The sequence below is a fragment of the Cydia strobilella genome, chromosome 2 (assembly GCF_947568885.1).
Source record: "Cydia strobilella chromosome 2, ilCydStro3.1, whole genome shotgun sequence".
NCBI classification, from domain to species: Eukaryota; Metazoa; Arthropoda; class Insecta; order Lepidoptera; family Tortricidae; genus Cydia; species Cydia strobilella.
This window is the reverse complement of record NC_086042.1, coordinates 1265487-1292750: the sequence shown is the minus strand read 5'-3', so window position 1 is coordinate 1292750 and position 27264 is coordinate 1265487. Positions and strand designations below refer to the sequence as shown.

Sequence of the window (27264 nt, the reverse complement as noted above, 5' to 3'; positions counted from 1 at the left end):
TCAACAAATCTGCTTTTTTAATCCATCCTTTTTTCACCCCCAAATTGGTCCACACTGTACATTTCCACCCCATTTTTTACACCCTTAAGAGATTTTTTCGGGGATAAAAGTTATTCTATATCCTTTCCCACAGCTCAAACTATCCCCATACCAAGTTTCATCTAAATCGGTTCAGCGGTTATTGATTCCCCATACAAATTTCCACCCCCTTGAGGGGTGAGTTCTGGGATAAAAAGTATCCTATGTCCTTCCCCGGGAGTTAATCTATCTATATACCAAATTTCAACTAAATCGGTTTAGCGGTTTAAGCGTGAAGAGGTAACACACAGACAGACAGACAGACAGACTTTCGCATTTATAATATTAGTATGGATATATCGTTGTCTGAGTACCCACAACACAAGCCTTCTTGAGCTCAATTTGTGTAAAAATGTCCTATAATATTTTATTATTATTAGATAGGTACAAGTGGTAGTTATATTTTGTGCCTAGTTTACTTTTAGTTTCTTTAGAATTAAAACTTTGATTTCGTGGAGATTTCTTTATTTATTTCATTGCATGTTTGAGAAAAGCACTATACATACATCGGCGTGAAAAGGGGTTGTCGGCCTCATAACTATCAGCTTTTACATGTATAATAAAAAGTGTCCTATGTCCTTCTCCGGGTATATGCTGTGAGGGCCGTTTCATTCTAATTTTAAATTTTATATCTAAATTTTTTAAAGTTGATTGTATTTTAATTCTAATTTTAATTTTAATATTTGATATGTAAATTGTATATGGATTCCGAATTGTCCGATTTTTTTTTTTTTTATAATTCCGTGCTGCTATGAGAAAATAGTCTTCAGATACGTCTCTTCACTACATAGTGTACAACAAAGTCCCTTTCCGCTGTCTGTTCGTCCGTGTGTCCCTATGTATGCTTAGAGATCTTTAAAACTACGCAACGGACTTTGATGCGGTTTTTAGGGTTCCGTACCAAAAAGGCACAAAAGGAACCCTTATGGTGCGACTCTGTCCGTCTGTCTGTCTGTCTGTCCGTCTGTCACATTGCTAAATATCTCGAGAACTATTGAAGCTATCGATTTGAAATTAGAAATATGAACGGCGCTAACCTTAACACATTGGAAGTGTATTTTTTTTATTTTACTTTTATTATTGTCTTCGGTTACCGCGATAGTTACTCATGAAATAAAACCATTATTATTAATTATGAAAAATGCCCCAATATAAAGAGGGGGCAAAAAGTCAAAGTCTAGTTACTAGGTCGAGTGGGATATCATTTGAAAGAGCTCGAATTGAACATAACAAAACAATTTTTTATTTGTATCATAATGAAAAAAAATTGACTTATGAAGGAAAATACGAAAAAAAATAGCATCCCCCGAATAGCATCCCTTACTTATCTCCGAAGTTTACTAATGTTTTTTTTACCTGGAAAAATATAATCACACTTCTGTCTTAAAAACTTGTTTTTTCATTATCAAAAAAACCTTTTCTGATTTAATTTGCAATTTAAGCCCATATGCGGGTGTTTGTTATACTTGAAATGACTATGACATCACACTAAAAACACCTTCTTTCAAATAAAACAAAAATTGTTGAAATCGGTTCACATGATAAAGAATTAATAAGTATCCTTGAAAAACCAACATACATACAGGTCGCGCAAATTAGTTAGCCAATTTGCCGATAGATAGCGCTGTACACAATTACGCTTAGTATACTTCTGGTCAAGTCTTTCGTGATTCTATTTACATGAAAAAATTGAAAGTTTGTACGGAACCCTCGGTGCGCGAGTTAAACGAACTCTCACTTGACCGATTTAAAAAAAAAAATAGATAGTGATTCAAGAGGACGGTTTATATGTATAATTTGTAAAGGTTTTGTGTTAATTAGTTGAACTATCCGTGCGAAGCCGGGGCGGGTCTAGTAACTTTATAAATAACGACGATCGGCATTAACAGGAAAAACGTATAAAGCAAGTGACAAAATGATCAATTTTGACAAAAAAAAAAAAAACAATTTCTGTCCACGATCAAAAGCTTCTTACCTATCCATTTAGGTTAGGGCACTAGAAAAGACAAGTAAAAAAAACTGTCTGAAATTTATTGCGCGAGAATACGGGAGAGGGGTATGGGCACTGCGAATGACATCTCGCTTTGTGTGGTAGGGCACAGCACAGCGGATGTCATTCCAGATCTAGAGCAGAGCCCAACTGGGGAAGTACCTCCACCTTACAGAAAACCGCAGCCAAATAACACTAGACCCTACTCATAGTGTTGTGTTCCTGCCGGTGAGTAAGGTTGCCAGAGCTCAACGAGGGAGAGGAGTGTTAGGGTCCTCTGGAGTTACATGCGCGCATAGGCTACGGAGACTGCTTAACATCAGGCGGGCCGTATGCTTGTTTGCCACCGACGCAGTATAAAAAAATACGGTATTAAGATTGACGAAATATGTTGTGAGCCGATCTCTCGAACAAGTTTGAACAAGATCGGCTCACTTTATATTTCGTCAACTTTAACTACTTGAATGAATTTTCGAATAACACTTGTTATGCGTTATAGATTACCATTAGTATTAAGCTAAATAATACAAATAGTTGGACTAAGATATGTAGTTATTAAATTCAAACCTTTAAATTTAATTTTAAATATAACGCTAAATAACAAAATTTATTTTGTTATTACCAAGGCACGTGTTCATAAATTATGAACATTTTTACGTTTATTTTGAAGTTTCTGAGAACAATATTTAATATAGAATTCCTTAAGAACAGGGAATTGACTAATTGGGGTGTCGTACTTTTACATTCAGTACTTTCACGGCTTTTTATTTGGCTATTATTTGGAAGACGCCCGATATTTGAGGCCAATTTTAAATACTGTGTCATATGTAGGTATACAATTGAATATAATCTTCTTCCGCAGACCTGGACAAGTTCTCCAAATACCCTGAAAACACAACGGCCCGGCGCGGACAGCCGGTGGCCCTACCCTGCGTCGTCAGCTCAGCGCCGCCCGCCATCATCTCCTGGCTGAAGGATGACCAGGACCTTCCTGCAGACGACAGGTACTAACTACCACCAGAACCAAGTTCTCCAAGTACTCTGAAAACACGACGGCCCGGCGCGGACAGCCGGTGGCCCTACCCTGCGTCGTCAGCTCAGCGCCGCCCGCCATCATCTCCTGGCTGAAGGATGACCAGTACCTTCCTGCAGACGACAGGTACTAATTACCACCAGAACCAAGTTCTCCGAGTACTCTGAAAACACGACGGCCCGGCGCGGACAGCCGGTGGCCCTACCCAGCGTCGTCAGCTCAGCGCCGCCCGCCATCATCTCCTGGCTGAAGGATGACCAGGACCTTCCTGCAGACGACAGGTACTAACTACCACCAGAACCAAGTTCTCCAAGTACTCTAAAAACACAACGGCCCGGCGCGGACAGCCGGTGGCCCTACCCTGCGTCGTCAGCTCAGCGCCGCCCGCCATCATCTCCTGGCTGAAGGATGACCAGGACCTTCCTGCAGACGACAGGTACTAACTACCACCAGAACCAAGTTCTCCAAGTACTCTGAAAACACGACGGCCCGGCGCGGACAGCCGGTGGCCCTACCCAGCGTCGTCAGCTCAGCGCCGCCCGCCATCATCTCCTGGCTGAAGGATGACCAGGACCTTCCTGCAAACGACAGGTACTAATTACCATCAAAACCAAGTTCTCCAAGTACTCTGAAAACACGACGGCCCGGCGCGGACAGCCGGACTGGTGGCCCTACCCTGCGTCGTCAGCTCAGCGCCGCCCGCCATCATCTCCTGGCTGAAGGATGACCAGGACCTTCCTGCAGACGACAGGTACTAATTACCACCAGAACCAAGTTCTCCAAGTACTCTGAAAACACGACGGCCCGGCGCGGACAGCCGGACTGGTGGCCCTACCCTGCGTCGTCAGCTCAGCGCCGCCCGCCATCATCTCCTGGCTGAAGGATGACCAGGACCTTCCTGCAGACGACAGGTACTAATTACCACCAGAACCACTTGGTATCTCCTGGCTGAACTATGACCAAGACCATGTTACTGTTATTGGCACCGGTTTCCGCAGTTAGCCGGCAAATAAGCCATTGTAAATGATTTGTAAGCCAGCTGGATTTAGCCAGTCTATGAATAGTTTTATAAGTTGATATGTATCATAGTATTCATAGTTTAACATAGATTTGTTTTTAATAAACTATTTGTTTCAGATACTATATGCTGAAAGATCAGCTGCTTATTACTGAAGTGCGAGACAGCGATGCTGGTATTTACAGGTAATCATTTCTTCTCACTCACATGCTTTAGACTTAACAATAAAGTTGTACTCGTAGTTTGTCCATTTTGACAGAGTAAAAGGAGGAACTTTTAGACCAGTAACCTATCTTTTAAAGGTCTTTTAATTTTTGTAATTTGGGTAGAAGTGGAAGGAGAAAACCAGTAAACCGGGCCCCAGTACAAGACAAACGCTAAGAGGATGACGAACCTGTCTTTTAATTTTCTTTGTTCTTAACCCATTCAGCGCTAATCACGACACGATGTCGTTTTGCCTCTACGAAGCATTTTCGCTACATACCGGTAAATCCATGTTATCGGCTACGATAGCGCTGCAACCGTAGCTCAGCGGTGAACGTGTTAAAATTGCGAGCGTAATGTCAGCCAACCACCTCTTTTGATAACATGGCTTATCATTATTTCGTCTCTTGTTTTTGCCCGTGGAACGCTCATTATTTTTGTCCAAAGTTTTATTACTCATTAAATGGGTGTAATTGGATTTTAATCAACTCGCTCTATTAGCTAGTACAAGTACAGGTTAGTAGTAGTATAGGTATAGGTACTTCTGCATAACAGTTACGTTACATACTCATTTACTTCCAGATGCATAGCAACAAACTCATATGTGAACAAAACTCGCACCAGCCACGGTGGACGGCTGCATGTTGTTCCTTCAGAACCTCAAGCCCTAGAGTTCATGCCTACCTTCGAAGACCACCAGCTACTAGTTCCAGAAGGAGGGGATGCGGTCCTACCGTGTCCTGTGTCTGGATGGCCAATGCCATCTGAAGTAAGTACGAAGATTAACTAGAAATACCCATGTACCTACCTCAACAAAGCTTCGCCTACGCCACGCCGATCTTAAGGTCTCCAAAGGCAGGAGAACAAGCTGCCTGGAGCTCTTCAGTGGGATATTGAGTCTCGCTACAGATCTACGATTCTAGATGGTTAAGTAGCCCCGCGGACTGGAGGTAAAAATGTCTGTGTTCTTTGTTACTCTATTTAGCACAAACCTTAAGAAAGATTTAGGTGAACTTTGAAACAGAAATAGCTAGCTTTTTAATAACTACCTATATACTAGTTTTTAACCCTTAAATGCATAATGATGTATATATGCATCGTATATTTGATGGTCCGTGGCTCAATATGCAGCTATCCAAAATATTATTCCCTCAATCTATACAACATGACACATCTATTTCAATTTATTAAAAAGTTATACAAAAAATCATGCATTTAAGGGTTAATAATCAATCGTACTTTTGTGATACAGGTAATCTGGGACCTGGCGGGAAAACGGCTGTATAACGGCCCTGTGCTCGTCTTGACTGATGTAGACGTATCACAAGACGGCGTTTATACCTGCAATGTACCAGGACATGAGGATTTAAAGAAGGTAAGCTCATAGCTCGAAGAACCGATGACCGTTGGGGTAAAAAAGTTATACTATCACGTAGTCATGCCAGTGGGTGTTCTAGGGCTGAAATGATGACGATGATGAAACATGAAACTCTTAGTAGTCTTAGTAGTAACTACGGCCTCAGTAGCGAGCGTCAAGCGGCGCGTTTAGTGGGGCGTGTAGCGTCATGCTTCCAAGCTGAGCAGCCATACTGTGTTATAAACTTTCGCCCGCGGTATTTCCGGACCGATTCGACTTTCAAAACTTTCAGAAAAGAGTGTGCCATCTTCGAGACGGTCCCACCTTCAACGCACTATCAACCCCTCTGGTATTGCAGGCGTCCACGGGCGACTTGGAATGCGGAGGCGTACATGAACCGCCCCGCACGCACGCTTGATCGTTCACTAAGTTTGCACACAAGACAATAAATTGTCCGTACTATAGCGTATCCGTTTGGTAGTGCTGTCCAAATGTCATAAACATTGTACATGTATCATAATTCTATGACTTCGTAAAGCCTACTGTCAAAAATACAAAAAAAAACCGTTTGTAAAGTTAACAGCCGTCATCCCCGCTTCCCTTTGAGCGTGCCTTGTAAATGATCAAATCAAAGACTTCCCTGTTCCCATTTTGCTGATTTGTATTACATTATGTATTACGAATCATGAGCTCATGTGAACGCCCTTCCGTGTTTTGGTATTTTCGTAATTTGAGCAGGAACCTAATTATATTGGAAAGATATCAAAGTATATTTTTCCTTATTTATTTCTTTTCCATCTTGTGTATTATTTGGACACGTTTAAGGGCGAGGTCTTATAAAAATAATTTTGTTTATGTTTGTGGTCTCAAAACATCTTTTTATTTAAGTACCCTTTAAATAATGTCATAATATAAATAAATTAATTGCATCATAGTATTGGATGCAGCCTACACAACAAAAACATTATAATTTTATGCATAATTAGATAAAATTTAGTTTATCCGTTACCCTGTTTATTATTTCTATAGTAAAACTAATCTATTTCCCGATTTGTAATTTAAATTTGTGCAGTATTATAATTTAAAACAGTTACATTTGGAAAATTTAAAAACGGTGGAAAATTCGGAAAGAGCCAAAAGTTGATGATTTTTAGTATGTACTTAATTTAGGCGGGTTTTTCGGGGTTTGTAATGATTTTATATTTTCATACTTTATTATATTATTATTATAGCTATATCACAAATAGTTTATCTTTCTGATGATAGTAAGATTTTTCATATGTATTTTACCGATAATTTTATATTTACATAAATATGGATTAGGTACCCTATGTAATTTCCATACCCCGTTATCACGTTACCAGTGTTGAAATTTTAATGAAATGCTAGGGTTGGCACTCACTCCTCCACCGTGCGGGTAAGATTCAGCAAGCTGTTGGGTAAAAGTACGCATGTGGGGTAATTGTTCGCATCAATAAAATTTCAATGAAATTGTCAATAAAATAAAGTAAGTAAGTATAAACACTTTATTGTACGAAAAAGAAAGGAATCAAGGTTACATCAGATAAAAGCACTGACAATCTATGTTTTAATTCCCCAAAGAATAATACCATATCTAAGTACAGAACAAACATAGTCGTGATACGCCTGTATCGCAGTCTATTTACTGCTAATTTGTTGTGCATACATTTAAGGGTTAAAATAACTGCCAGTGAAAGCTGTAAGAAAATAAATACTAATTCCGTAAATAAAGCTTGCGTGGGTTGAAAATTATTTCTATTATAGGTATTCATTGATTCGTAAACATAGGCTGGTTAATAAAGAAGACTTAAAACCTCCTGACAACACCGTGTGGCTCATCGTTTTTGTAGGTGGCGGTACTCGGCGCCTACTATTTTTGCATTTTAGCTATGTGCGTATTAAAATTTGTCATGTAACAATCATAGATAGACCCAAAAAAAGGAAAACACTTAAAAGTACCAATTTTCTCTTACGATGCGTAGCTTTGCGGCCCGTCATTTTGCGTGCTACACTCAAAATCAGTGTTGCCAGCGACATAAAACAATTTTCTACCAATCGAGTAAAGTAATGTCGAAAATAATTTTCGGCTGTTAATTTGTTGCGTAGATTTTTGAAGTGTAACGTGCATAAGAATGCACACTGCCATGTTTAGGGTTAAATACTATCAAAACTATTTGGGGCTTTTTCTATGAAAAGGGACCTTATTGTCGATGGCGCTTACGCCGCACAGCGTCGCGCAGCATTGTAATTATATCGGAGCATCGTTTATAATGGCGTAAGCGCCATCGATAATAAGGTCCCTTTTTATAGAAAATACCACATTTAGCCGATATAGGTGAATAAGATGTCCAAAGATTCGCTACATTTTAACGGACTTTGAAAGAGATTCTAAAGTAATAAATCGACAACATACAGTTTTTTTTTTCGAGTAAGTGTATGTAGGCGATTGTAATTTTGTATTTTACCACGGACCAGACATTTTATTCAAACATTTTTGGGTACTCGATAAACACGGTTGATAAATACTAATCTTGAAAATAATCAAAGACTCGCTGTGAATAGACAACACATTATAAGAAATCGAAAAGAATCACATTATCGAAATTGGTCGTCATCCGAATTTTAACCGTGATTGTGGTTGGTCAGTGCCTCCGAGCTGGAAAACTGTTTTGGGTACTACGTCGGTGGACAGTGTGGACGAACCATTAGCGAATGACGTAGTGAGTGTTGTGTGCAACCCATCATTTGACAATAATGCCGTAAACGAGGGTAGTTTCTCGCCCCCCCTGCCGCCACCGGCGCACGCGCCGACTCATCGGGCGCGGAGGGCTGCGGCCCGCAGTCTGCGCCGGTCCGTCACCGTCGACGCAAGCTCCTGATGACGCTCCTCGGTACGGAGTGAAACATGTCGAGCGTTTTCGACTTAAAACACATGAGTGACCCGTTATTAATATATTTAATATGTCTATGTCTCACGGAAGTTTTGTTATTAAAACACATTATAAGTTTTGTATTAGTTCTTCTTTCTTACATTTGTTCTCTTGTCCTTTCTATAGGTAGACTGTATCATGTACCAAGTTTGTATAAATACTTTCTATTATAAATTTTTCAATGTATTAGTTCGCTGTAATGCTGTGTAAATTTTTTGAATTAATAAAAAATAAGTGTCTCACGTTAGACCGGGCCGTGTCCGGGCTGGAGCTTCCGGCGCTTACTTTTCTATGACATGACAGGTGATCACGTGATGCTTTCCATAGAAAACGAAGCGCCGGAAGCTGCGGCCCGGACACGGCCCGGTCTAACGTGAGTCATCCTTAACTTGGTGGCCTAGTGATAGCTACTAAATGTTGACGGATCAGAAGTACAGAAAGTACCGTAGAAACCGGTGATCTAAAAACAACAAGCTTCATTTGAATTTTAAAAATATAATTTAATAGCGACCCGACCCGGCTTCGCACAACAACAAACAACTTTGCAAATTATACATATAAACCTTCCTCTTGAATCACTATTAAAAAAAACGCATCAAAATCCGTTGCGTAGTTTTTAAGATCTAAGCATACATAGGGACAAACGGACAGACAGGGAAAGCGACTTTGTTTTATACTATGTAGTGATTTTATTTAGATATGATGAAAGAAGAAGAAGAAAGAAAATAAATTTATTCAGGATGCTTACAGTATTGCTTAAATGTAATATATTTTTATTAATATAAAACATAAACGTCACTGAAAAGGTCTCCCCTCAGCTTGATGTCAAGTTACCTTTCAGGTATCTTGACGCTGGTCTTCCGTGGAGACCTGTCCAAGCGATCGCGTCAGCACGTAAACTTAACTAACATTGGTTAAACTAAATTGAGATCAGAACAGATATTACAAATAAATATTAGGTACCTATTTCAATTTGAACTATTAAGTATATATTAATATATGGCTTATTTAATAACATAATAACATTTGTAAGACTTATTAGAGTAAAGGTTGGCACTTACACTTACAAGTGTGCAAGAGTAAATGATGTTCAAATGTTAAAAGTAGTCGCTAGATTGTGAGATCTCTATATTGCCAAACGTACATAGACAAATGCTGATCGAAATGAAATAGTTATTTACGATACAAGTGCGGAAAAGAGGAAATTGGAAATGAGTGGCGATAAATTAAAACACGACCGTAGGGAGTGTTTTAAATCGACACGAGTTGCGAATTACCTATTCGCACGTGTATCGTACAACGTTTTACAGTACATATGGCCCTTTAAACTTTCGACATATGCACGAAAAGTGCTTTTTTACGCACTAGTGCGAGTAAGTAGCACCATATGTACTGTAAAACATATATCGGGATGACAGATGCAACAAAAATCACGTGATCATTTTCATAGGTACATTATTACACTTTGGAATTGGCGTTTTCTGTCAACATTGTCCCTTAATGTCGAAAATAATTTTCGGTTGTTAATTTGTTGCGTAGATTTTTGAAGAGTGTAACGTGCATAAGTATGCACACTGCCATGTTTAGGGTTAAATACTATCAAAACTATTTGGGGCTTTTTCTATGAAAAGGGACCTTATTGTCGATGGCCCTTACGCCGCACAGCGCCGCGCGGCATTGTATTTATAGTTGGTCAAGCAAATCTTGTCAGTAAATAAGAATAAAAAAACCCTAAGAACACACACACTTTTTCAAGTAGACACACTACTATTTGAACTATAAACTGAAATAAATATCATATACGAAGGATAAAATAAAAAAACCATTTTAATAAAAAAACCATTATACTCATCCTTTTCTTTTGGGTGCTAGTACTAGTGTAAGTCAAAGATAGCATGATTCTCTCTGTCTATGTTTGAAATGAGACAGTCCTTTGACAAACTATATATCGGAGCATCGTTAATAATTGCGTAAGCGCTATCGACAATAAGGTCCTTTTTTATAGAAAATACCACATATTAACGTAAAAGTAGTAGCAGCGGCCGTAATTAATATAATTCTACATACTCGTATAGTTATTATTTTTCCCCTCACTAGCTCGGAAAGCTGTCTTTTATCCTTTAATACAAGCGGGGAAAAACGCATTTTATCCACTAGTGGGGAAAGTAATTTGACCTCGGATAGAGCGTGTTTAAGTAGCTTTTGACACATAACAAAACGTAAAACGCTCATAATAATGGTTCGTTCGATATTAATTATCATTAAATAAATGGTTTGAGAATTTAATAAAAAATACCAAATTTAGCTTTATTTAATGATTTTAAGTCATAAACCTTAAATTCCATAAGAAACTTTTGTTTTTTTAAATGATGTTGAATGTAATTCTGAACGCACAAGTTGAGTCGATGCAATTTCAAAACGCATCGTCAGAAATGTCAACATTGTCAACAAAAAATTTCTCAACTCCGACACGTAAAAATACACAACTTCCAGTTTTCTTTTATGATATCGTATTATCGTAAAAAAATGAGTGATTCCGGTGATGAAGATGATCTAACGCCTGTGGATGTTGCACTTTCCTCGCTATAGTGAGGGGAAAAGTTTTGTGTTACACACGGGTGCAAATTATATTTTACTTCTCGTGTGTTGAAACACTCGTTACGCTCAGGATTCTATTTTAGAACCACTCGCTTCCACACTCGCGGGTAAAATACAACTTTGCACCCTTGTATAACAAATAACTATTAATGTAGGTACCTACACTACACCATAAATAAGTCGTAAAATAGTATTTTATACAATCGTGATATAATAGAGAGCTTTTCAGTCGAGTACCGTGTTTAAGCAACGCAGCTTGCTGAGTTGCTTAAGTTAAGGTACGAGATTGAAAAGCTTGATTATATCACTATTGTATGCAATACTTTTTCTACGAGACAAAAAAGTATACTTTCAACTAGTAGAATCATATACTTAAGTAAACAAACCAAAAGTATACAGCTAAGATACGCGAGCTGCCGCGACCCGCGATACCTTCATACTCGTACGCGCACCGGCCGCCGGGCCCGGCGCCCCCGGCGAGTTGGTCAACGACACCTCCTCGTAACTCATGAGACCCTGGTACCTGCTCCGCGCTAAATTCAATTTTAAGTCAGTTTTTTTCTTGATTTTGGCCACCGTAGCCTATGGAGACTAACACGCAACGCTAAGCGGTTTTCGTAGGATATGGATGTTGCTATATGAAGGGTGTCACATGCGCGTTTATGACTTATGAAGCAATTGTTGGCCAACCAATCACAAAGCAGATACGACGCAGCAGCGTGTTTAAGTAGACTAATTTGCATTGAATCGAGTCTCCTTAAACAAGGAATATTTTACTGAAATGTATGAAGTTCTATTTTCAAAATATTTATAATTGACTAAACCGTATCGATAAAATTCTTATGCTTGAGTCGGAAGTGCCATAGACTATCCAACGTTGAAAAGAGTAAGGTTGTAGTGTTGCATGTGAAGTCGTAATACACAGATTATACTCGACGAGTAGAAATAGTTATTTACGATACAAGTGCGGAAAAGAGGAAATTCGAAACGAGTGGCGATAAATTAAAACACGACCGCAGGGAGTGTTTTAAATCGACACAAGTTGCGAATTACCTTTTCGCACGTGTATCGTACAACGTTTTACAGTACATATGGCCCTTTAAACTTTCGACATATGCACGAAAAGTGCTCATTCCCGCACTAGTGCGAAAAAGTAGCACCATATGTACTGTAAAAAGAATTAAATATGCAGTTAAGTATGTAGTAACTCATTAACACATGACATACATTTACGACAAATACCATTGGTTGTTGTGACCTACTCATTTAAGTACTGTCTTTGTTTGTTTTATAAACTTTTCTTTACTGAACAATAAATAAATGTATTATTCTTCCCTTTATTTAACTTGGGTCTTAGGTTAGCGTTTTACAATGTGAGTATAAAAGTACAATATAAAAACACTTACAAAAAATATTATTATTATTTGTACTTAAATACGATTACGGCGAAATAAATATATTATAAATAGTAAAACAACCCAACAACCCATTTAATTATATGCCTGTATGTGTGTAAGGTTATACTCTTACTTGTATACTATGATTATCACGTAATTTGTAAAGCCAAATAATTATATTTGACACACGCACCTACCAACACACAGGATGTAAATAAAAAATAATCTGTACCTATATTCCAGCGAGTCCTTATAGACTAACCCCCTTAATATTCATAAAACTTAGAAACCTCTAAAGGGGCCCTCTGACTATCAGTCCGCCGGACGATATCGGCCTGTCAGTTGTTCGGAACTGTCAAATTTTTGTTCTAACTGACAGGCCTATATCGTCCGGCGGACTGATAGTCAGTGGGCCCCTTAACGCAGCGTACTACGTAGGCGAACAACACGCGAACGCGAAGCGGCGCGGCGCAGCGCGGCGCGGAGTCACAGATTAATAAATAGTTACTACGTAGCGGAGTGGGGTGAATCAATCCTTAAATCCTTTGATACCTATTGAAGTGTCCTACGTGGGCGCATCCCGTTGCGAACGCGAACGCCTTGGGCCCGCCGCGCCGCGCTGCTTCGCGTTCGCGTTTACGCCTACGTAAAGCCCGCTCCAGACTACGCGGCGCGAAGCCGCGAACGCGAGTGTTGAGTCGATTTCGCTGATTAGCGAACTAGACTCCAGACTCGCGTTCGCGGCTTCGCGCCGTGATTCGCGCATGAGTGAGGAGGGTCCTTAAGACGCAGCGTTACAATCCTCTGTTAATTTTTGACTCTTTCTAGCAAACAGTATGGTCAAAATGAAAACGATTATCAACAGTTATATGTTTGATAGACGTTCATGAAAAACTATAAGACGCGGGCGGTTATAAGTACATAAAAGTGGAAAGAGTCTTGCACGGTAGCATTTTTATCTCCTGTCACCATGCCTGTCACGTTCTAACAAGTATGTAAGTGCGAAAGTGACAGGTGATAAAAATGCAGCCATGCTGACACCGCAAGCCAAAATGTATGGCCAATCAATTCAATTCAATTCAATATATTCTTTATTCAAATAGGCCTAGCAACAAGCACTTTTCACTGGTCACTCGCGTTGTCTAGTTATTGAGTCTATGTATATTTTGTTCCTGTTAACATAAATTATTTCGCACGAGTTACCTCGTCAAGTTCTAGGAAGAGGTTTGTATAAATACTCGTACGATTTATATTTTTTACACGTGGTTCGTATTGATATTTAGTATAACTGTGAAGTATTAAGATCATTATTTATATTATATACATAGCTTTTGCCCGCGACTTCGTCTGCGTGGAGTTATTAATTTGGGTAGCTTATTTTTTTCCAATATGCTTTTTATCGATTTCCCATACAAACTTCCACCCCCCTTTTCATCCACTTAAAGGATGATTTCTGGGATAAAAACTACCCACCCGGGACTCAAACTATCTCTATAGCAAATTTCAACTAAATCGGTTTAGCGGTTTGTGCGTGAAGAGGTAACAGACAGACAGACAGACACACTTTCGCATTTATAATATTAAGTATGGATTACTAGAGTATGCATGTCTGTTTTCGATTTGTTGTGTAGTTACTGTAAATCCATGTTTGGCTGCCTATGAGAGGCATGGAAGTATACAGGAATCTAGCACCTTTTTCTTGAGCTTGACTGGGAGGTCTGACTTTAGTATTTCTTTATAAATCGAATACAGACATGTCAAAGAGCCATGGAACGAAGTATATTGAAAATGTTGAAAATAAACAGAAAGGACAGGCAACGTAATACAGACAAGAAGGAGAACAAACGTAATAGACGCCTTACAACACTGTAGAAAACTAAAATGGAAGTGGGCAGGCCATGTGGCACGAATGAGCAAGGACAAATGGGCAAATAAAGTAACTACGTGGCCAGGACCACTCGGTAACCGAACTCGTGGAAAACCGAAAGAGAGGTGGGCAGACGAGATAGTTAGAGCTGCTGGAAAGGACTGGATTACAAAGGCAACGGATAGAGATACTTGGAAGGATATGGAGGAGGCCTTTACTCGTAGAGAGGTCCTTAAATAAATATATAAAAAAAAAAATGTGCAATTTATTAATTTATATATATTTTTCTGTGTAAAGAAAAATGTACTAAATGTGAAAAAGTAAAATTAAAAAAAAATTATATATATATTAAACTAAACTATGAAATGGAAATGTAAATTCGGAATGTTAATTATGTAAGATATAGAAATGCATGAAATGAAATTTTAATTTTAATTATTAAGAAATGAAACTGTAAATTATGTTTGTTTATTAAGGAATAAAGAGGCTATATTATATCATATTATTACTAGAGTATGCGCGCGATTTCGTATATTTATTTAATTCGATGATTGATAAAAACTGTCTTTTATGTCCATCCCTGGGCCTAAAACTATCTCCATGCCAAATCTCATCAAGATCGGTTCAGCGGTTTAAGCGTGAAGGTAACAGACAGACAGTGTTACATACTTTCACATTTATACATTTTATAATAGGTACTAGCTTTTGCCCGCGACTTAGTTTGCGTGGAATTAGTTCCAGCAGTAAGTATAGCGCCTGGATAAAATCTAATGGCAATAATTTTGAGCTTAATTTGCTTAATTGCTTACACCAATTAACAGGCAATTCATTGATTTTCTCATTTCCACCCCCCCATTCACCCTCTTTAGGGATGGCTTCCGACATAAAATCTATCCTAAAATTCAGCGGTTTAGACGTACAGAAAGACAGACATATTTTCGCATTATAATATTAATATGGATAGTAGGAATTAACAGAACAGTTCCGTTACTTAGGGCTCCTTGCACCATCCCACTAACCCGGGGTTAACCGGTTAAACCTGGAGTACCATGGTTACCAGTACAATTTGACACTGGGTTAACGGTTTAACCGGTTAACCCCGGGCTGGTGCAAGTGGCGCTTAGATACTGACAGACATCACACAAGCTAAACCGAAGAGGAACCTTACTCGTACAATTTTAAATATTACTATATAAATATGCTTATTCTTCCAATTTTGTCGAACTCTTCGAGCTTTGAAAGTCAATCCCTAAGTAGTTAAAAAGGTTTCGAAACTTTTTAAAGATATTCACGCGTGCTGACTTTATAATAACGACCTCCTCTCCTCCTCTTTGTCGGCACCGGGAGTGACCCTGCCTACCGTAAAATATAATAATAACGAAATTTCGATATTCTTGTTTTGTGATAGAACCTCAGATTGTGGTAGTGGCGCCCCCTGCGCAGTTTCGCGTAATATTCCCTATTTCGCTACAATAACTATCATACATAACTACTAACAGGGCAAGGTAATTAAGCGGGTAATAAAAAATCAAGCCTTGCCTTACTCGGATGATGCAAAATTATGTATACACGTGCAGACAGATATAATTAATTGTTATGCGAGACGTTACGACCGAGATATCTCGTTTAACCAGATTTTGTTTATAAGTTACAGACAATGTTTTGCTATTAGAGTTTTGAATGATTCACGGTTAGTTTCACGGGTAGTGTCACCCGTGAACATGATACATGTAACTGCACCGACTCGCACTTGGCCGATTTTTTAAATCCATCTTTTACCAACCTTTTTAATAAAAAAAAACTGCACAATTAACTCGGCATCAAAAGGAGTCAAACAGTCAATTCCCAGGTAACAAAGTGATGTCAGCGACGTCATAATGACGTAATAATGACGGCATTATTACGTCATTATGACGTCGCTGACGTCATATTAACATATAAATGCTACCTGGGTTTATTATAAGTATTTTAGTAATTTTAATATAACCGCACGCCGTTAAAAATTACGACTCTGTATATTATTATTTTTTTACCGCTGACTGTACATTATGGTAATTTTATGGAAGTAAATTGACAAAAATAGAACGTAAGTACGCACTCGGTGGTCTTTTATAAACGAAGATATATTGTTACTGTATGTCAACTTTTAATATTATTATGGTGTCAAGCTTACGGTATAATTTGCTGTTTTGAAGTTTAATGGAAAAAAAATTGAAAAAAATCTAAAAATTAAAAAAAAAGCGCCAAAATAACTTAATTTCATTTCTTTAAAAAAAGGGAACCGCCTTGAAGAAACCAACCCACTAAAAAGCACAAAATAAATTTTTTTATATACCCCACCCCCCTATCCTTGTCCAGTCTCTATCCCGTCGTAAAGCAAATTTCCGCCAAAAAGTAATTAATACCCAATAATAAGCAAATTAATAACCATCCGGGTAGTTACTTACTTTTTGAAGGAGGTGCCAAACCAAAATGTTAGAGGACCAACATTTTTAACAACGAATACATACGGGTCAAACTGAGACCCTCTTTTTTTTTAAGGCGGTTAAAAAAATGGGAATCTTCTGCTATTTTAGTGTATTTTTACAAGTAGAATGGAATACAATTATTCAGGAAGTTGTTTAAACTTAACTAATATCTAATCTTACCCCGGTTTATAAATATAGCTATTTGTTATACAAGGGTGCAAAGTTGTATTTTACCCGCGAGTGTGGAATTGAAACATGAGCAAGCGAAAGGATTCTATAGTTGAACCACGAGCGAAGCGAGTGGTTCTAAAATAGAATCCTGAGCGTAGCGAGTGTTTCAACACACGAGAAGTAAAATACATTTGCACCCGTGTGTAACACAAAACTTTTCCCCTCACTATAGCGAGGAAAGTGCAACATCCACAGGCGTTAGATCATCTTCAATCACTAATTTTTTTACGATATTATAACAGAAAACACTAGAAATTCTGATTTTTTCGTGAGTCGGTGAGAAGAACAGTAAAAATTTCGTTGACAACGTTGACATTTCTGTTCTGACGTATGAAATGTCAACGATGCGTTTTGAAATTGCATCGACTCAACTTGTGCGTTCAGAATTATATTTAACATCATTATAAATAATCAAATGTTTCTTATGGAATTTTAAGGTTTATGACTTAAAATTATTAAATAAAGCTAAATTTGGTATTTTTTATTAGATTCTCAAACCATTTATTTAATGATAATTAATATCGAACGAACCATTATTATGAGCGTTTTACGTTTTTTTATCTGTCAAGCTACTTAAACACGCTCCATCCAAGGTCAAATTACTTTCCCCACTAGTGGATAAAATGCGTTTTTCCCCGCTTGTTTTAAAGGATAATAGACGGCTTTCCGAGCTAGTGAGGGGAAAAATAATAAATATTATAGGACATTCTTACACAGATCGTCTAAGTCCCACGGTAAGCCCAAGGAGGCTTGTGTTATGGGTACTCAGACAACGATATATATAATATATAAATACTTAAATACATAGAAAACACCCATAACTTAGGAACAAATATCTGTGCTCATCACACAAATAAATGCCCTTACCGGGATTCGAACCCAGGACCATTGGCTTCACAGGCAGGGTCACTACCCACTAGGCCAGACTGGTCGTCAACGGTCGGTTTGACGGGTGCAATTTGGTTTGACGTTTAAAAAGTGTAAGGACGAGTGAAACTGGGTACAAGTCGATGTCGATATAATTATGACGCGTAAGACAGTACCTACCGTTATGTATTTTTTTAACATTATTATCGCTTTTACAATAAAAGAAACCGAATTATTATCCGATGTAATTTTAATCATCTCCCTCCTGTTGATATATACAGGGTGGCAAAAAAATAAGTGCATTCCCGTTGCCAGGGAGGTTTTGGGATTATACTGAGCAACTTTTACTATAGGATCAACCACGAAATCGTTAAAAAAAAAATTCCCTCCCATAGAAAATGGACCAGCCAAAATGTATGAGACAGCCAAAAAAATTTTCGCGATTTCGGGGTTGGTTCCATAGTAAAAGTTGCTGCTCAGTATAATCCCAAAACTTCCCTGGCAACGGGAATGCACTTATTTTCATTTAGCCACCCTGTATATTTCTACATAAGTACGTCGTTACGTTGCGTAACTTAAGTATGTATTACTTGTGTTTCCATGTACATTTATTCTGAGGTTGTACAATAAAGAGGATTTGTATTGTATTGTATTGTACGTCCTTGTCGCCAGATATACAACGTGACAGTGACCAAACCGGTTAACATCACTCTGCCGCCGGTGTCAAAAGAAGCCATCCGAGCCAGCACCATCCGGTTCAACTGTACCGCTACAGGCCGACCGGAGCCTAATATCACTTGGTACAAGGACGGAGTACCATTGGCTCTTACTGAGAAGGTAAGGTGTCGTGAGTCGATCCAAAAGCTATCAGATTAAATTGATTAAATTGTATACTATATATCGGGAGTCGTGGAAGACAAGGGGAGAGGCCTTTGCCCAGCAGTGGGACACCATAATAGGCTAGTAAAAAAAAAAAACTAGTGCCGAAAAAAGCCATGCATCATCCGGTTCAACTGCACCGCTACAGGTCAACCACTTTATATCACTTGGTACAAATACGGAGTACTATTTAATGGCTTTTACTGAGAAGGTCAGTAGGAGTGGTAATAGAAATAATTTAATCGTAAGCACAAATACAGAAGAGAAAATTACTTATACAAAACAGAAAAACATAGGAAGGAGAATGTGCCACCAAAATGGTCTCATCTCAGCATGACGCTGGCGACTTCCAGCGCCGGTCTTCCGATGAGACCATCAGTGGACTTCTTAAGGACATCGTCAAAGCGTTAGAGTGAGAGTGTTATAGAGTACCTTCCTCATCAGAATCATCATATCTTAACAAAAATATCAATTTTCGCTACATAACCCAGGTTCTGTCTAAGTAGCAGAATTAAGGATCCTAATTGTGCAATCAATATTTCAGATTGGATTGTGGAAAGCTGCGTTCCTGAACCCGGGCGACGAGAAACGTATCGAGCTGGTCATCAATAGCATCACTTCTAAAGACGCTGGTAGGTATCCAGTATTCAATGGTCAACCTGAAAGGGTCTACCGCTAACTTTGTAAAACCTAACTCACCTGTACAACAACAAACAAACAACACTCATCTCTTTCGCTCGTTATAACAAAGGCAATAGAGATCCGGTAACCCCCCTCTGCTTCTTCCGATATTGTCCGATCCGATATCGGATGTCGGAAGGAAGTAAAAGGTAGGATATATGTATTTCTCTGTATTTATTTATGCATTTAATAAATCATTATTCAATAATAAATAACGCAAAAAGGCGGACTTAATGCTAATGGCACTCTCCTGCAGCTGTTTTTGTCATAGGCGCCTTCCGACATCCATCGGAAAGGCGCTTCCGATAAATTCAGCCATGTCGGAACGCCCCGTCAGCTGTCGGACCGATAATATTTATTTGTGTGCGTATGTGCAGGCATAATGCTTGCTGTAGTGTGTGTGACCGCAAAAGACGGCACCCGGGCGCGCCCCCGCGGCCTGACTACGCGGATGTCGGATCATACATCCGATATCGAATCCGACAATGTGAAAGCTCTAAAGCGTCAAATAAGCTTAACTTTTTATTAAAAGTTAAACAAACCCCGCCTAGCTTCTTGCGCTTGTTTTATCGAGAATTTTCTTTACGAACCAAAGGTAGTTTTTGCTATTCCATAAATACCTAAATGGAATAAGATTGTTGACTAAACTTCATCAATGCAGGTGTATACCAATGTTTCGCAAGCAACAACGTGTCAACGGCCTCAGCGTGGGCGACGCTGACAGTTACAGGGCCGCCGGCCATCGCTGCTCCTCAAGATATCACGTGCGCTCCGCTAGGGGCTCAGGAGGTGCTCGTGCGTTGGGCTCCAGTGCCTACGGATGTGCTGGCTTATACAGTGCACACTACGGCGCAAGGTATGTATTTATGTAGATTAAAGTCTTAGGATATCTAGTGAACCCTCCTGCCCAGGCAGCAAAGCGACGTCATTATGACGTAATAATCACGTAATTATGGCGTCATAGTGACGTCGCTGACGTCATAATAACGTATAAATGCTGTTAGGGTGGGTGTTTAGGAAGTTCTAGTCCGGCGCCTACCTACAGAAGTGCGGCTTATGCCCATAGGGAAATATAAGTAAAGAAAGAGTGGTAACTCCATACCAGTTTTCGCACCTTATTTCGTAGTCGACATCTAGCGCCAAGTAGCGGAACTCTCAGTACTGTTACTCGATAATAGATGAAGCGGCAAACAAAAAGTCTAATAGAATAGAATAGAATAGAATACTTTATTCGTAAACACACACACAGACAATAGACATACATTAAAAGAACATGAAAATAAAGTGTCACGAAATGGCCCCATCTCAGCATGCCGGAACGGAACTCTATTTTTACTCCTACGGTTTGTCTGGAGGGCGGACGCGCTATACATCAAAAATCACCTCCGTTTCTATGTGTGAACGGCACGTCTGTACACGCATCATGCGTCATAGTGTAAGTTGCTTAAAAATAGTACTGAGCGGCCGGCAAACGGTCGTCAATCTGGTGTCGCGGGGCGAGATAATTCGAGTCGGGGAGGGGCGGTGCGTGGCCGTTCTGTATGATAACACTATTACTTATTCTGTGCTCTGGTTATAATATTAGCTGAAAATCGTTGAGCATTAGACTATTTGTTTGCCACTACATCTATTGTCGATTAGCAGTACTGAGAGTTCCTCTACTTAACGCTGGATGTAGACTACGAAATAAGGCGCGTTTTAACAAGAAAACTGATGTATGGAGGTCACTTTCTTTACTTATATTTCTCTATGCTTATGCCTTAAGACATTACAGCTCAAGGTTTTAAGGAGGTCTCAGAGACATTCCACAGCTTGACTATGACATATTAGAAACCCAAAAATTGATGTCATTTACAGATTTTATAGTTTATGATACGTCTCGCTGATTTGCTTAGGGTCGGTTGCACCAACTGTTTGTCATCTTTAAAGAGTTCGCTAAATTTTATTGTATGGAAAGTTTCATAGTAAACCGCCGCGGCGCGCCGAGTGACGTTGATCAGTCTGTCAAGTGCGGATGGTGCAACTACCAACGAGTGTGAATGCGACCGGTGGTAACGTTGAAAGCGAACGCAGCCGACGCGAATTTTGAATATGAAGATGTACAATTACTACAAATAAAATATATTCTATTATATATTCTATACACAACTTTGACACCCACCCGCCCGCATCTTCAGTCACCCGTGAACATGATGCATGTAACTGCGTCGAAATATCGGGAGCTCAAACAAGTCAATATTCCGGTCAATATAAGTCTAGTGAAAGCTACCTTTCTGCGATTTTTTGCTAAATAAGTCCTCTAGATTTGAACAGTAACTGCTTCGCCGTTTATATTTCTGTCCTTTTTTTCCAGAGCCTGGTGGAACAGGGATGCCGCTAGGACCACCCGTGCAAGACCCTCGCGCCGTGGTTAGCGTACCTAAAGCGCTGACGCCATACCGTTTTCAAGTATGCTTTGCATATTGTTTTCAGCTTATGACGTTTTTTAATGATATGTGGTATTTTCTATAAAAAGGGACATTATTGTCGATGGCGCTTACGCCATTATTAACGATGCTCCGATATAAATACAATGCCGCGCGGCGCTGTGCGGCGTAAGCGCCATCGACAATAAGGTCCCTTTTCATAGAAAATGCCCCATTTAGGAGGCAAACGAGCAGGATAATCGCCTGATGGTAAGCGATTACCGCCGCCCATGGACACCTGCAACACCAGAGTTGTTGTAAGTGCGTTGCAGGCGTTTAAGATGGGAATACACTCTTTTCTTGAAGGTTTGAATGTCACATTCACATTGTCCTATCTGATGTCGGATACCACTGTAAGAGGGCGTTCATATATTACGTAACGCAATTTTCGAAAATTTTGATCCTCCACCCGCCCCGTGTAACGCCGTAACGTTTTCCTGTAACCCCCTGTTTAAGCAAAGTAGATTTAATCCCTTAATCATAAAACTTTACGGTCCTGATTTAGTTAAATTATTTCCCTTTCTTACAAATACATAATTCAAAATGAGAGATAAAGACAAACGATTGAATAACGCCATAAGTCTGTTTCTCTAAACTAAGGACGATAAGCGCGAATAATTTCGTACATCGACTCGCCTGTTCCTATCTCTATCGCCGCGCATATCTATATTGCTGTTTCACTCGCACGGTGTTATTAACCGCCGGCATCATCAGCGAGACAGCGATATAACCTACGCGCGTGCAATAGAGATAGGAACAAGCGGGTCAATGTACCTACGAAATTTTCCGTGTTTAGCATCCCTGCTTTAGTAAATTATCATGATTTTAATTTTAATGTTAAATTTAGATTTATTTGTGGTGTTCTCAATCAAAAGGTACCACTTTGTCGCTGCGTCCTGTCAGAGCGTCCTTATGGCATGCGGCAATGTGGTTACTTTTTGATTGAAACGTCACATTTGCTCAAGTATGCACATAGAAAGGAATTTGTATATTGCAGGTTCGCGCATATATTCAATCTGCCAAGGGTGCTGCCACTGACTTTTCGGATTTCGTGGTCTGCCAAGGACAAGGAGGTAAGATGGAATTTAAAATAAGCAAGGTACCTTATTTTATACTAAAGGAAAAATTAAAAAATATACGCTTACTTGTGGTAGTAATTAGTGAGTTTTGGTTGTCACCTGACGATTTGCAAGTTATTTAAATCTGTACAACAGTGCCTGCGTCTTTTCCAGTTCCAATCAATCTGACGAAACATGACAAATCGGTGTTGGTGTCATGGCAGAAGTTCGCAAAGCAGACTCCTGGGGTGGTGGAGTGGATCCTGCAGAGTAGGATGGCAGACGACCATGACGCAGTCACCAATGTGACTTTGGATGCGACGGTCACGAACTATACTTTAGATAGTAAGTAGATGCCCTAACAGCATTTATACGTCATTATGACGTCAGCAACGTCATAATGACGCCATAATTACGTCATTATGACGTCGCTTACGTCACTTTGCTACCTGGGTATAGCCTCCTTCTTTTTCTCATGAGAACCTGGGGTTCGCTTGGCAGCTGATCCCAAGAGTTTTTAGGTACTGCCATTTGACCTTCCAACCCAGAGGGTAAACTAGGCCTTATTATATGTTTTCCTTCACCGAAAAGCGACTGGTAAATATCAAATGATATTTCGTACATAAGTTCCGAAAAATTCATTACGAGCCGGGGTTTGAAGCCGCGACCTCCGGATTGAACCTCCCCCTTTTTCATCGTAGCATTTTCTGTTGCAACCCAAAAGTGCTCTGGATCCGCTTTTGGCAACCTATAATCCCAATAATATTGTCTTCGGTTACCGCGATAGTTACTCATGAAATAAAACTATGAAAACGGATTATATCGCGTATATTGAATATACGCGATATAATTTGTTCGTTACAGCGGCAGTTAAGCCTTAGGGGGCTTTGTTCGCTGTTATAGTTTTTAAAATGTATATACTTTGTGTTAATAAAATAAATGAAAAAAAAAACCGATTTCATAGTTTTATTTCTATAATCCCAATAATTGGTGTAGAATTTTTACGAAAGCGATTACCCTTTGACCGATTACCGATTGTACCATGCAAAATACTATGTGACAGGCAAAGTACTCATTTACCGAGCAATTTATGCAGTTTCAGAGTATTTCTACTAATAACCACCTACTTTATTTTCTTTCTAGTTCCCGAAGATGGTGACCTTCAAATCCGCGTGCTGGGCACCCGGACTCGACCCTGGCTGCAGCAGAACCTGAGCAGCGTGCCGTGGCGGTCCTTGGACCTTAGCACTGGGTGAGGTTTGATCGCCAACCGACTGCCAATTTATTTCTTTTTTAGGGTTCCGTACCCAAAGGGTAAAAACGGGACCCTATTACTAAGACTCCGCTGTCCGTCTGTCCGTCTGGCCGTCTGTCCGTCTGTCTGTTACCAGGCTGTATCTTATGGACCATGAGAGCTAGACAGTTGAAATTTTGCCGCTATAACAACAAATACTAAAAAGTACGGAACCCTCGGTGGGCGAGTCCGACTCGCACTTGTCCGGTTTTTTTTAGAAGGTAAACGATCTTGAACCATAATACTTTTTATTAAAAATCACTTTTGAAAAATAGTAAGTCACAGCAAATATGTTACAATTATAAATAATATACTCTCTTTTCATCATCATCATTAACTTAAGAGTTATTCTCTTGTCGGTGGAGTATCTTCCAGCTTTCCCTATCCCGCGCCAGCTCTTTGACTTTTTGATACGACACGACCCCTACTTTTTCTTTCACTTGATCTAAAAAGCTGCGTCTGGGTTTTCCTCTACCCCGCTTCCTTCCTATCCGCCCCTCCAGGATAGTTTTAAAGAAGTAGTCGTGTCGTATTAAGTGTCCAATCATTTTCCCGCGTCTATTTGCAATCTATTTTTAAAGCGTTTTTCAATATTTTCAATAAAAAAGACACGTTTACCTTTAGATGTAGACATTGTTTACCTTTTTTCTAATGCTAAAAAAATACGAACTAAGTGGGCAAGGCCTAATAATGCTAAACATAAGAATGCTAGGGGAAAATCGGCTGCCAGAAAAGTAGGTTACGTTAGAACTGACCAGATACTGGTTAAAGATAAAGATAGTTTATTATTCATGTAGGCATATAACAATGCGCTTATAAACGTCAAATAAAGCTACGCCGGCTCTAACCCTACACCTCTGCCCCGAGAAGATTTAAATCCCCCCTCAATTAGAGGAGGGTATTCCAATAGGACCGGCGACAAACAAGATAGTAGAAGGATTAAATAATTTCACGGTAGACTCACTTGTTTTAGTCACTCGCACGACATGTTTCGGAGAGCCTAGGTCTCCTTTCTCAAGCGTGCGAGCAGCGTTCACGACGACCGTGTACTGCGTGTTGCCGCGCGCCGCGTCGCCCGCTGCGCGTCGCTGTGTGTCGCTACAAGTGTAAGGTGACCCAAACCCAAACACACCACTATGCCCGCCTACAACGATAGCGCAAGACCTCCCCCAACCGGCTTTCTTGGCGCGCGCAGCGAGCGACGCGGCGCGCGGCAGTACGCAATACACGGTTAACACGGTCGTCGTGAACGCTGCTCGCACTATTAGTGCTTGAGAAAGGAGACCTAGGCTCTCGGAAACATGTCGCGCGAGTGACTAAAACAAGTGAGTCTTAACCGTGAAATTATTTAGTGTTAGTATGTCTCACAACAGTTTATAGTAGAAGGTGTTGTAAGCGTAATACAAAGTCAAGATGCAATTTGAATGAAATTGAGAATCAAAGGCGAACTTATATCGATATAATTCTTCCTTCCCTTTTTTAACTCAAACATGTACGTAGTGTCAAATTGGCGAAAACATCTTCACAGCAATAATTGACAGTAATTTTAAATGACAGTGACGTGCTAGCAACGCCTCGAAACATTCAAGTGACGAAGATCACGACGCGCGGCTTCACCGTGCAGTGGGAGACCGACGACCTGGCGCCCAGGAAGTACAAGTTCCTGGTCTGCGTGCTCAAGATTGACGATCCCTCGAGTGACGATGGCAACTGTCAGTACAGGTAAGTACTTTCTTTAATTAAACGTCACATGACGTCACGCGTTCGACAGGTTAGTTCACATGAGTGTCATTAGTAGCAAACGTCAGTTGGACCGTTCAACGCGTGACGTCATCACGCTCTGTCGAATTCGTGCCTAAAATTATGAGCGTTACAACCGCTCATAATTTTTCATCGTTTCAAATATTGCAAATGATGATATAAATTATGATTGCAAAAAAACATGCATGGAGCTAATTCCTCCTCATTTCTACTTCACACCCAAAATAGTGCTTCGAGAACTTTAATTAAGTAAAGAAAATAAAGATAAAGATAAAATAAATCAATGGTACCTATCAAAATAGTACCCAGATAAGTACCTAATTCTAACTGATTATAATAAAATAAAAAGATTATGATAAAATAATAAGTAATTAATATAATAAAATAAGTATAACATAATAAATATTAGCTTTTAATCATCTTGAACATAAGTATCAAAATGCGTTAATTTTAATCTATGTACATACCTATAATATACCTGCACTCACCTCCTAGTTATAGTTTAGTTTTGAGAAATACGTGCTGTTCCCTAACAGGGTTCATTATGAACTTACCCTGATGTAATATCTGTTTTGTACCACATGATTAATATGCAATAAATTATGAATTATGAATTATTTTACTCATCATATTATGTGTTATACTTACTTACTTACTCCGTTGCCTCAGCGACCCAAAATGAGACTTTGCCTCCGACACAAGACAGCGCCACTTTTCTCGATCCTGTGCGACCTCTCGCCAATTGGTGACTCGGTTCGCGCAGATCCGCCTCCACCCTGTCGCACCAGCGATACCTGGGGCGTTCAATAGGACGTCTTCTTGCTGGGCGGCCCAGGTATGCTCTTTTCACGTTCCGATCCTCATCCATTATGTGTTATATTGCAGCGATAAACACTCAGTAACGATAGACAACCTCCAGCCGGCCAGTGACTACGAAGTGCGCGTGGAGACGCAGCTGCAAGACCTCGAGGCTGTTGAAGCCCAGCTGCCGTACCGAGTGTCAACGTTGGCTGAGGAAGGTAAGGCATAAAAATGTCTCTTGTGTTCCCAAAACTAAATACTAAATT

At 39.6% G+C, this 27264-nt stretch overlaps 1 protein-coding gene across 1 annotated transcript in view; it reads left to right on the top strand.

Moving 5' to 3' along the window:
• Nucleotides 1–27264, top strand: part of LOC134749139 (uncharacterized) — a 175803-nt gene that overhangs the window by 137678 nt on the left and 10861 nt on the right. Inside the window, exons 4-20 of the mRNA XM_063684047.1 lie at nt 2931–3072; nt 3245–3382; nt 3555–3692; nt 3833–3852; nt 3919–4012; nt 4239–4304; nt 4906–5092; nt 5576–5698; nt 18732–18896; nt 19483–19570; nt 20281–20475; nt 21973–22067; nt 23082–23157; nt 23317–23487; nt 24286–24394; nt 25994–26158; nt 27083–27216. Of these exons, the coding sequence (XP_063540117.1) occupies nt 2931–3072; nt 3245–3382; nt 3555–3692; nt 3833–3852; nt 3919–4012; nt 4239–4304; nt 4906–5092; nt 5576–5698; nt 18732–18896; nt 19483–19570; nt 20281–20475; nt 21973–22067; nt 23082–23157; nt 23317–23487; nt 24286–24394; nt 25994–26158; nt 27083–27216 (2106 nt within the window). The remainder of the gene's footprint in view (nt 1–2930; nt 3073–3244; nt 3383–3554; nt 3693–3832; nt 3853–3918; nt 4013–4238; nt 4305–4905; nt 5093–5575; nt 5699–18731; nt 18897–19482; nt 19571–20280; nt 20476–21972; nt 22068–23081; nt 23158–23316; nt 23488–24285; nt 24395–25993; nt 26159–27082; nt 27217–27264) is intronic.